Source organism: Hypanus sabinus, chromosome 16 (assembly GCF_030144855.1).
Source record: "Hypanus sabinus isolate sHypSab1 chromosome 16, sHypSab1.hap1, whole genome shotgun sequence".
In the NCBI taxonomy this organism is placed as follows: domain Eukaryota; kingdom Metazoa; phylum Chordata; class Chondrichthyes; order Myliobatiformes; family Dasyatidae; genus Hypanus; species Hypanus sabinus.
Window position 1 is genome coordinate 44150759 of NC_082721.1, and position 11793 is coordinate 44162551.

Genomic DNA, 11793 nt, shown 5'->3' on the forward strand with positions numbered 1-11793 from the left:
CGCGGACCTTGGAGAGCGGGAACATCGACAGCCGCGGACCTTGGAGAGCGGGAACATCGACAGCCGCGGACCTTGGAGAGCGGGAACATCGACAGCCGCGGACCTTGGAGAGCGGGAACATCGGACAGCCGCGGACCTTGGAGAGCGGGAACATGGACAGCCGCGGACCTTGGAGAGCGGGAACATGGACAGCCGCGGACCTTGGAGAGCGGGAACATGGACAGCCGCGGACCTTGGAGAGCGGGAACATGGACAGCCGCGGACCTTGGAGAGCGGGAACATGGACAGCCGCGGACCTTGGAGAGCGGGAACATGGACAGCCGCGGACCTTGGAGAGCGGGAACATGGACAGCCGCGGACCTTGGAGAGCGGGAACATGGACAGCCGCGGACCTTGGAGAGCGGGAACATGGACAGCCGCGGACCTTGGAGAGCGGGAACATGGACAGCCGCGGACCTTGGAGAGCGGGAACATGGACAGCCGCGGACCTTGGAGAGCGGGAACATGGACAGCCGCGGACCTTGGAGAGCGGGAACATGGACAGCCGCGGACCTTGGAGAGCGGGAACATGGACAGCCGCGGACCTTGGAGAGCGGGAACATGGACAGCCGCGGACCTTGGAGAGCGGGAACATGGACAGCCGCGGACCTTGGAGAGCGGGAACATGGACAGCCGCGGACCTTGGAGAGCGGGAACATGGACAGCCGCGGACCTTGGAGAGCGGGAACATGGACAGCCGCGGACCTTGGAGAGCGGGAACATGACAGCCGCGGACCTTGGAGAGCGGGAACATGGACAGCCGCGGACCTTGGAGAGCGGGAACATGGACAGCCGCGGACCTTGGAGAGCGGGAACATGGACAGCCGCGGACCTTGGAGAGCGGGAACATCGACAGCCGCGGACCTTGGAGAGCGGGAACATCGACAGCCGCGGACCTTGGAGAGCGGGAACATCGACAGCCGCGGACCTTGGAGAGCGGGAACATCGACAGCCGCGGACCTTGGAGAGCGGGAACATCGACAGCCGCGGACCTTGGAGAGCGGGAACATCGACAGCCGCGGACCTTGGAGAGCGGGAACATCGACAGCCGCGGACCTTGGAGAGCGGGAACATCGACAGCCGCGGACCTTGGAGAGCGGGAACATCGACAGCCGCGGACCTTGGAGAGCGGGAACATCGACAGCCGCGGACCTTGGAGAGCGGGAACATCGACAGCCGCGGACCTTGGAGAGCGGGAACATCGACAGCCGCGGACCTTGGAGAGCGGGAACATCGACAGCCGCGGACCTTGGAGAGCGGGAACATCGACAGCCGCGGACCTTGGAGAGCGGGAACATCGACAGCCGCGGACCTTGGAGAGCGGGAACATCGACAGCCGCGGACCTTGGAGAGCGGGAACATCGACAGCCGCGGACCTTGGAGAGCGGGAACATCGACAGCCGCGGACCTTGGAGAGCGGGAACATCGACAGCCGCGGACCTTGGAGAGCGGGAACATCGACAGCCGCGGACCTTGGAGAGCGGGAACATCGACAGCCGCGGACCTTGGAGAGCGGGAACATCGACAGCCGCGGACCTTGGAGAGCGGGAACATCGACAGCCGCGGACCTTGGAGAGCGGGAACATCGACAGCCGCGGACCTTGGAGAGCGGGAACATCGACAGCCGCGGACCTTGGAGAGCGGGAACATCGACAGCCGCGGACCTTGGAGAGCGGGAACATCGACAGCCGCGGACCTTGGAGAGCGGGAACATCGACAGCCGCGGACCTTGGAGAGCGGGAACATCGACAGCCGCGGACCTTGGAGAGCGGGAACATCGACAGCCGCGGACCTTGGAGAGCGGGAACATCGACAGCCGCGGACCTTGGAGAGCGGGAACATCGACAGCCGCGGACCTTGGAGAGCGGGAACATCGACAGCCGCGGACCTTGGAGAGCGGGAACATCGACAGCCGCGGACCTTGGAGAGCGGGAACATCGACAGCCGCGGACCTTGGAGAGCGGGAACATCGACAGCCGCGGACCTTGGAGAGCGGGAACATCGACAGCCGCGGACCTTGGAGAGCGGGAACATGGACAGCCGCGGACCTTGGAGAGCGGGAACATCGACAGCCGCGGACCTTGGAGAGCGGGAACATGGACAGCCGCGGACCTTGGAGAGCGGGAACATGGACAGCCGCGGACCTTGGAGAGCGGGAACATGGACAGCCGCGGACCTTGGAGAGCGGGAACATGGACAGCCGCGGACCTTGGAGAGCGGGAACATGGACAGCCGCGGACCTTGGAGAGCGGGAACATGGACAGCCGCGGACCTTGGAGAGCGGGAACATGGACAGCCGCGGACCTTGGAGAGCGGGAACATGGACAGCCGCGGACCTTGGAGAGCGGGAACATGGACAGCCGCGGACCTTGGAGAGCGGGAACATGGACAGCCGCGGACCTTGGAGAGCGGGAACATGGACAGCCGCGGACCTTGGAGAGCGGGAACATGGACAGCCGCGGACCTTGGAGAGCGGGAACATGGACAGCCGCGGACCTTGGAGAGCGGGAACATGGACAGCCGCGGACCTTGGAGAGCGGGAACATGGACAGCCGCGGACCTTGGAGAGCGGGAACATGGACAGCCGCGGACCTTGGAGAGCGGGAACATGGACAGCCGCGGACCTTGGAGAGCGGGAACATGGACAGCCGCGGACCTTGGAGAGCGGGAACATGGACAGCCGCGGACCTTGGAGAGCGGGAACATGGACAGCCGCGGACCTTGGAGAGCGGGAACATGGACAGCCGCGGACCTTGGAGAGCGGGAACATGGACAGCCGCGGACCTTGGAGAGCGGGAACATGGACAGCCGCGGACCTTGGAGAGCGGGAACATGGACAGCCGCGGACCTTGGAGAGCGGGAACATGGACAGCCGCGGACCTTGGAGAGCGGGAACTTGGACAGCCGCGGACCTTGGAGAGCGGGAACTTGGACAGCCGCGGACCTTGGAGAGCGGGAACTTGGACAGCCGCGGACCTTGGAGAGCGGGAACATGGACAGCCGCGGACCTTGGAGAGTGGGAACGTGGACAGATGCGGCTATGACTGGGACCCTGGGGACTGGGACTGCCGCGGCCCTTGGACTTTGAGACTAGGACCTTGATTCACCGCAGCCAGAAACGTGGACACCATGGATCCTCGTAGCCAGAAACATAGACACCATGGATCGCCATAGCCAGAAACGTGGACACCAAAACACAGGACGAGGAACATTGAGCCCGGACTCCTCCTTCAGATGAAGCATAGAGCCGGAACTTTTCTTCAAGGGGACAGACGCGGACTCAGGGCATGAACATTGAGCGAGGACTCTGCCTTCTGCTGAGGCACCGAGCCGGGACTCCTCGAGGGGTAGACACAGAAAAAGGGTATGAGCGCCGAGTCAGGACTCCGCCTTCAACTCACCCCTGGCATCTTGACCTTGCCGGGACCCACTATGGCGAAGGAAAGCGAATTGCTGGTACTCCGATACAGGCTGGATAACTCTGGCTTGTAACGACAGCAACTTGGTAAGACTTCTTAACACTCTTGCCCCGAATGGCTAAAGCCAGGGGCTGATAAGCTGCCGGTTCGGGTCGAGAGTAGATCACCTTAATTGCCAAGCTCAAGGGACACGTGAAACAGAATTAGAAGGGAACAACGAGTCAATGGTCCGGATCGTAGCGCAACCTAACTAAATTTAAAGGGAAACAAATCTGGACCATGACAGTATGTTTTTCCCTTATTCAAGAAAGAGAATAAAGATAGCACTGGAAATTATAGAACAGTGAGTCTTACTTCAGTGGTTGGTAAATTGATGCAGAAGATGCTAAGAGCCAGGATTTAAGAACATTTGGAGAGATATAATAAGATTAGGAATAGGCAGCATAGCTTTGTGAAAGGTAAGTCGTGCCTTATGGGCCTGCCTGTGTTTTTTGAGCATGTGACAGAACACATCAATAAAACTAGAGCCATAGATGTAGTGCATATGGATTTCAGCAAGACATTTGATAAGGTACAACAGGCAAGGATTATTGAAAAAGTAACAAGGCATGGAATCCAAGGGAGCTTGCTTTGTGGATCCAGAACTGGGTTGCCCACAGAAGGTAAAGTCTCGTTGTAGACAGATCATATTCTGCACGGAGGTCAGTGACCAGTGGTGTGCCTCAGGGATATGTTCTAGGACACTGTACTCATCCTGATTTTTATAAATGACCTGGATTAGGAGGAGGAGAGATGTGTTAGTAAATTTATTGATGACACAAATGTTGTGGGTGTTATGGATAATGTGGAGGACATTAATAGCAAGACGATTGGCAGTGTGCAGGATCAGAGGGATCTTGGGGTCCGAGGCCATAGGACACTCAAAGCTGCTACGCAAGTGCTTAAAAAGGAATATGGTGCATTGGGCTACATCAATATTGGGATTGAGTTTAAGAGCTGAGAGATAATATTACAGGTTTATAGGACCCTGGTCAGACCCCACTTGGAGTACTCTGCTCAGTTCTGGTCATCTCATTACAGGAAGGACGAGCAAACCATTAAAAGGGTGCAGAGGAGATGTACAAATATGTTGCCTGGATTGGGGAGCATGCCTTATGGGAATAGGTTGAGTGAACTCAGTCTTTTCTCCTTGGAGCGACGGAGGATGAGAGGTGACCTGATAGAGGTGTACAAGATAATGAGAGGCATTGATCGTGTGGATAGTCAGAAGCTTGTTGCCAAAACTGAAATGGCTAGGACAAGAGGGCAATGTTTTAACCCTTACATACTGTTTATAATCTATTCCTTCACAGTATAGTCCTTGTCAATTTTGACCCAGCCCCTGAAATCTCTCCTAAGTACCAGATTTTGAATCACAGATCTATTAAGAATGTATAAATGGCCTACCTGATGTTAATAAATGGGTAATCAATCCTTAATTAATGTTTCAGAGATCTAAAATCCATTTCAACAGATATGGGTCAAATTTGACCTGGAGAAGCCTCTATGTACAAAAATTTGTACCACCTGTACAAATATATAACATTTTTAAATATTTTCATTTTTGCACATTTTGGATCACTTTAGGAAAAGTCATCAAATCCCGGCTAAAAATGATAGTTAGGTGATTTTACTGCCGTCGAATTTCAAAACGGGTCAAATTCGACCCGGAAATTACGTATGGGTTAAGGTGCTTGGAAGGAGGTACAGAGGAGATGTCAGGGGTGAGTTTTTTATGCAGAGAGTGGTGAGTGGGTGGAATGGGCTGCCGGGGGCGATGGTGGAGCCGGAAAGGATAGGTCTTTCAAGAGACACCTGGATGGATACATGGAACTTTGAAAAATAAAGGGCTGTGGGTAAGCCGAGGTAGTTCTGAAGTAAGGACATGATCGGCACAGCTTTGTGGGCCGAAGGGCCTGTATTGTGCTGTAGGTTTTCTATGTTTCTAACATAGGACACACTTGTCCTTCCCCTCCCTCCCTCACCACATTTATTCCAGCGTGTCCCCTATTCCATTCCCGTCCTGATGAAGGGTGTCGCCCCGAAACATCGACTGTTTATTTATTTTCATATCCATGCTGTCTGGCCTGCTGCAGTTGCTCCAGCCTTTGCGTGTATGCGCTAAGTAAACATATTCCTGCGTTAGCTGTTGCCTTCCTGAACATATTGACTTTAGGGGACACAGAAGTTGTTATAAAGGGAAGCGAGGTCATTATGAAACCCTACCTGCTAATCATGGCGTGGATCCTCATGGAAGTCTCCACTAACAAAACGGCGACTGTCAGTTGTAAAGCGGAAGTGATACATTGCAGAACCAACAAGTGAGGACTCGCAGCGTGTCAGCATGTTGCATGCCCGTGGATGGATGCACAGAGACTATCGGACCTCCAGTCTCGGTGTCACCCTCCTTCGTCCCCAACATCCCACCGGCACCACCAATGACATGGACATGCCAGTTTAAGGAAAAAACACACCTGGTTTACGGAACTTTCCATCCCTTTCCGCCCCGGGAAAGCAGACGTACAAGGTTGGAAACTTAGTTGACCCTTCCTGAGGAGAAAGCCACTGACAAAGTCATTTATTCTGAGCCAGTATTTCAAGTAGTAGCCCATCTTGGAAAATCCTCCCTTTATCCGGGGATAGGAACTTTGGAGCTTCTGTCGGCGTTTTGACCTTTCTGTTTTTTTTTCCGGAATGTGGTTGCTAACCCCATGACCGATCCTCCTTCTTTCCCAGCCCTGTTTGGGACCCTCCATCCGGAGTTACCGGAGTAGAATGTTGGTGCATTTAACTCGGCAGCAGGAGCATCTTTACAGGAACAGCTCAAAAAGCAAAGCTTTCCGGAGAAACCAGCTGCCCATATTAGAAAATGGAATAGCCTGTCCATACATGTCAGATTGATTCCATCAGAATCACTCCACGGCATCTACAATTTAAATATTTGAAGGACATTAACAGGGCAATGTTTTGTACGTTGGGATCTTTTCTTATGCCGGGTCACGACTAGTGCTGGAATTGGAAATAGGTACAAGGACATGGAGAGAGAGCCATCCCTCCCCACTCCGACCTCCTTCTCTGTTCGCTTGGAAGTCTCTTTTTCTCACCTCAACAATTCCGTCTACCCCCAGGGCTGTCTGTTTCTCTGTCGATGTCTCACACTCTCTTCCTCACTCCACCGCCCCCTCCTTCCTTCCCTCGCTCCCTCCTTCCCTTCTCCACCAATTGCAAGACTGTAGGATTTCAGATTGCCGGACTTCTTTTGTAGGAGCCGTTCAGGCCAGCGCGAGTCTCCTCCCTCCTCCCACCCAAATGAGAATGTTAAGCGCACACAAGAGTAAAAGACTCAGACACGGAAATCATTCCTGCACTGAACATCTTTATTAGCAGTTTATGGCCGTTGCCACCTGTCAGTCTGATGCTGCTGAGAAATCATTAACAGACGCATGAATAACTTCAATCAGATCCATCCTTGGTAACAGAGAAAACAATTCACCAGCTGATGTTTCTAATGATGACAAGTAACAGGCCCCTTTTACCCCACGTAGCTTCTCCGAGAATGAAGCGGAACAAAATCAGTCTGAGTGCAAATATTATAACACAATGGAAACCACAGAACTCTGGTCAGAGTTCGGAGTACAGTGAAGAGAGTGGTAGAGGGAGGTGAAAGATGCAAAAAAAAATCTGTTCGAAGCAAACAAGTACGAGGCCACGGCTCTGTTTTAACAGTTGGACTGTGTGACTGTTGCGGATGTTGTCGAAGCCGTTCCGAGATTAACCACGCAGGAGTATACCTTGCCACTACTCCAGTCTGCGCCGGGCACCGTCAGGTAGCTGCTGAGACTGAAAGTTCTGTCCGTGTTCCGCCTCACTGCGCTGGTTGTCACCTCACGGCTGGTTGGACTCCCGTCCACTGTCCAGCTGACGACAGGGAAGCCCACCGACAGCTTACTGACCAGGCAAACTAAGGTGCCGGTTCCTTTAGCAGAGATCTCCTTGGCTGACGGCCCAAGCAGTTTCACTGAAGGATCGGGGAGCTGTTGATCTGGATGGGGAACAAGAGGAGACATGTGTCAGGTCAATGAAGATCTCGCGATATTTCACAGGTGGATGGTAGTGCGAGAGAAAGATTTCAGCTTCCAAGAATGCGGCCCAGGGTTTTGTCAGGGTGCAAGTCAGTGTCGCTGGAGGGCAGTGCGCTTTAGTCAACACTGAAGGACGGGACGTTTGTGGCCAAATCCTGCAGAGTCGCTGGATTACAGCATCACCAGTTCGGTGACATCACTTCCAGCTCTTGGGATCTTCCTCGGCCTGTGCCAACAGTGACACGTTCCTTCCTTTTGTTCCATCTACTCATCACCAATGCGCCCCCTCCCACCCGTATCACCCACAACTGTAATGTGAGTAAACCTATTTCTGCGCTTACCCAGAGTGCAGGGCAACTTGTGCGTGGTCCTGACTTTCACAGAGCTGGTTTAGGGAAGGTGGGTGAAGGAAGTTGGGATTCTCCCCAGACCCAAAGCTCTGGCCTGAGTCTGTTTAGCGACCGGATTCACTGAGCGGCCGTACCCCAAAAGGAACAGTGCTCAATTGAAAAGGTGGCAGGAGAGAGGCGGGAAGGACGAGGCAATTGGATGGTTGTCTGCGGGAGTGTTCTACCCTGACCGGCAGAAATGGAAGTTCAATGAAAGTTGGAGGGAGGCTTCACGAGAGCTTCCTCATACAATAACTTGAAACTTGTAGTTCTGTTGTCTTGACAACCGTGGTCTACATCTTATCCCCAGTGATAACTCGGGACTCATTCTGAGAAGCTGGAAACTCCTCACCCTGACTTCCAACAACCAGAGTAAAAGCGGCCAAGCTGATAGGATTGAAACCGCGCAAACATCGAGTCGGGCGGACAATTTCAGAAACGAAATATTAAAATACAGATGCCAGGGACACAAAATACGGCACCAGAGAGAAAACACAACTGAAAAAAGAGCTTGTTTAAAGAGGATACCAATTCACACACAACTCTACATTCACTTAACACAACTCAATCGTCCCACGATATGTGGCATGACTGGATCGTAAATTTGCGTTTTCATTAACAAATTCGCCAAGAAAGAATAATGTATCAATGATTAATTGCCAGGTGATTATATTCATGCAGCTAGTAATTGCAGGTGGGATTTCCCTGTCACTTACCTGTAACGAAGAGCTTGGTCCCCGGGCCGAACGCGAAGCTACTGGGCGATGAAACCCATTTTCCGCAGTAATAGACGGCAGCGTCATTCAGGTCCACATTTTTTATGTTTAACTGGTAAACGGTGCCGGCGCTGTTGACTGTCGACGTGAAACGGTCGCTGCTAAAGCCAGACCCATAAGTCGGGGCGCTGAGCGAGTGATGGTAGTACAGGATCCATTGTGGATCCGTTCCCGGTGTCTGCTTGTACCAAGATACGTAATAGCTATCCTTTGTTCCGATGTTACATTCAAGCGAGGCTGTGGCTCCTGGACTCACCGACACGGTCGGAGGCTGTGTCAGAGTCTGGGAGTCTCCAGCTGTAAAAAAAAAACAGGAATTCAGCTTTAACCATTGATTGTTTAACGTGCCCCCGAAAGCCCACGTCAACAAACGCTGGCGGTGCAGTCATGCCGCCTGTACTTACAGCCCAGCCACATTGCCAGAAACAAGAAAAAGCACAACGTCCGTATCATTGCTGTCCGTCAGCTTCCTACGTCCCTTCAGCCGATGGATCTGTGACAGACTGTGGCCGCCGTCGCCAATGGTACCTACTTATAGAGCCGTTCATACAAGGGAGGAAACCCATGCAAATCAGGGCGACTCACACTGACCAACCAGAGCATCACACACAAAATTCCCGAGGAACTCAGCAGGCCAGGCAGGATCTAGGAAAAGAGTACCATCGCCGTTTCGGGCCGAAACCCTTTGGTAATATTTGTCTGTTTCTCTATCCTACGCCGGATTCACGCATTCAATCTCTATTCACTCCTTCCCAAGATGCTGCCTTTCCTGCCGAGTTCCTCCGGGATTTTGTGTGTGTTGCTCGGATTTCCAGCATATGCAGATTGTCTTTTGTTTCTGATCAACTAGAACAAAGGATTTGAAACCTTCCTATTCACCATCTCACACCATCAGGATGAGGCGGTGTCACTGGCGGAAAAGAGCAAATCAGTTGATAAAACAAAAGTGTATGACCAGACTGTTCTGTGTCTGATAGCTCTCAAATTTGCACAGAAAGAAGCAGATGCAATGGTCCGTGTCCTCTTTTGTCCCCAGCAAATGTGTAACAGACAACCCTCAGGTCTACAGGTTGCGGACCCACACGAAGTGCTGCTGGAAGCTCGGTGGGAGACTGATGAACGCTGCCGACTGCGCAGTCCAGCAGTACGTGCATTGTAGTCGGTGCAGCCAAAGTTAAAATTGCACAGGCTGGAAAGTCTCTTCATCAATTAAAGGTGAATGTTTACACAGTTAATGAATTAAATGTTTACACAGTTTCATCCCTGGATTTGAAATAAAAAATAATCTTTCCCCCTTATTTCCCATATTCAGTTCTAGCCACTTTCCATCCCTCACACATCCAGATACAACGGAGCAGACAGTTCAGACTTCCTGTTTCCACACAAATCATTCAGATGTTGAGATCAAATCCACCCTGACTGTTAGAGGGATTGAAGTCCGTCTGAATGTGGAGATGGAATCTGTTCTGAGTAACAGTAAGGTGCAGAAAGCTATTGTGTACATTGGTACAAGCAGACAGTGGGAACAACTCCACGATGGATTCTCCGGTATTACTACACACACACAGTGACCCGATACACAGGCAGAGTTATTAACCCTTTGGGAGAGGGAGCCTCTCATCATAGGCACTATGGTAGCGTAGTGGTTAGCTTGGGGCGATCTTGTGTAAAACGTTTAATTCTGGCACTGGCTGTAAGGAGTTTCGACATTCTCTTCGTGAGTGCCTACATTTACTTCGGGTGTTCCGGTTACCTCCCACATTCCAAGGACGCACAGGTTAGTAGGTTAACTGGTCATTGGAAATGTTCCTTTGATTATGCTCGTGTTAAATAGGTTGTTTGGGCCGGAAGGACCTGTTCCATCGTCTCTCTAAATAATTAAACAAATAAATCAATACCCGTCCATGTCGGTCTCCAATCCCACATCGGATTGACCACTCGGCTGACCGGTCCCATTGAGTTTCCATAAGCACGAATACAACAAATATCAACAAATATACAAGGGAATCAACAACATTTTTTGGTGGGTGGACTTGGGGAGGGGAGATTCAGGCAACAAGTCATTGCATAGTAATTTTGTTTTGAGGGTCGTCTTCACCTGTTCCTTGAGATAGTCTGATAAAAAGGAACAGGAGGTGTTGCCAGCTGGAGCAGCTGGGTCTCTGGTGTTTCGTGTTCGAGCAACAATAGTCCTTGCCCCAGGCTGAATGTTTTGTGTGCAGCAGGTTGCTGGAGGTTCTCATCCTGCAGCTAAAGTTAATGAAGGTAGTAGGAGACAGGTTGATTACCATACAGCCAGACGAGCAGACAGATTGGCCCCAGGATTCCCCTGAGGACACACTGGTCCCTGACTGTATGATATTCAGAGTACTGATTGGGAGTCATCTCCTGGGCTAGAGGATGAACATATTGTCCATGGTGTCCATTGTGCATTTGGATCCATTGTGCAGGGAGAGAGTAGAATGATCTCCAGAGGAACAAGAGAGAAGGTTCTTAAAGTTAGTGATAACTTGTGTTTACTGTGGCACAGACATGATTCAGGGCAGGTATGTTGTCTCTATGGTGTCCCGGTCACTAAACCCTGTTCAGTGATTTCACTGGAAAATCTGAAATGGGGAGAATGAACGGGTACCAATTTCTTCAAACATTTCCAAGATGTTTGGCTTTGTGGTGTAAATTGGCCAAGGGTTCCAGATGAGTGTCAGGATTTGAAGGGAATAGTGGAGAATGCAAAGGGATTAGTGCGGGATTAGTGAGGGAAAGCACAGGCACAGTACACTGGAGAGCCTCTTTCCATGCTTTATGACTGAATGCAGTCAGAATTGAGGCCAGTCAGAATGGAACCAGAGTGCCAAAGCAGTAAGTAGAGAGGGTGTGGAGGAAGATGCTGCTGAAACCTCAGGCAAAGTTTGGAATCAAAATGTTGAACATGGTGCAATGAATGTCCCGAGCTGTGTATATTTCAATGCTACAGGTTTCAAAGGAAAGGTGGATAATAGTGCTGGAGATGATTTACAAATAGAGGTCATGTGTAGTGACGAGAATATGT

At 51.9% G+C, this 11793-nt stretch overlaps 1 protein-coding gene across 1 annotated transcript; it reads right to left on the reverse strand.

Moving 5' to 3' along the window:
• Nucleotides 1-6853: 6853 nt before the first annotated feature.
• Nucleotides 6854-9258, reverse strand: LOC132405836 (immunoglobulin lambda-1 light chain-like). The gene is made up of 3 exons (XM_059990826.1): nucleotides 9149-9258; nucleotides 8685-9041; nucleotides 6854-7539 (listed from the first exon to the last, which is right to left on the reverse strand). The coding sequence occupies exons 1-3, from the start codon at nucleotides 9195-9197 to the stop codon at nucleotides 7217-7219; spliced, it is 729 nt and encodes a 242-aa protein (XP_059846809.1). The 5' UTR covers nucleotides 9198-9258; the 3' UTR covers nucleotides 6854-7216.
• Between the last annotated feature and the right edge of the window lie 2535 nt (nucleotides 9259-11793).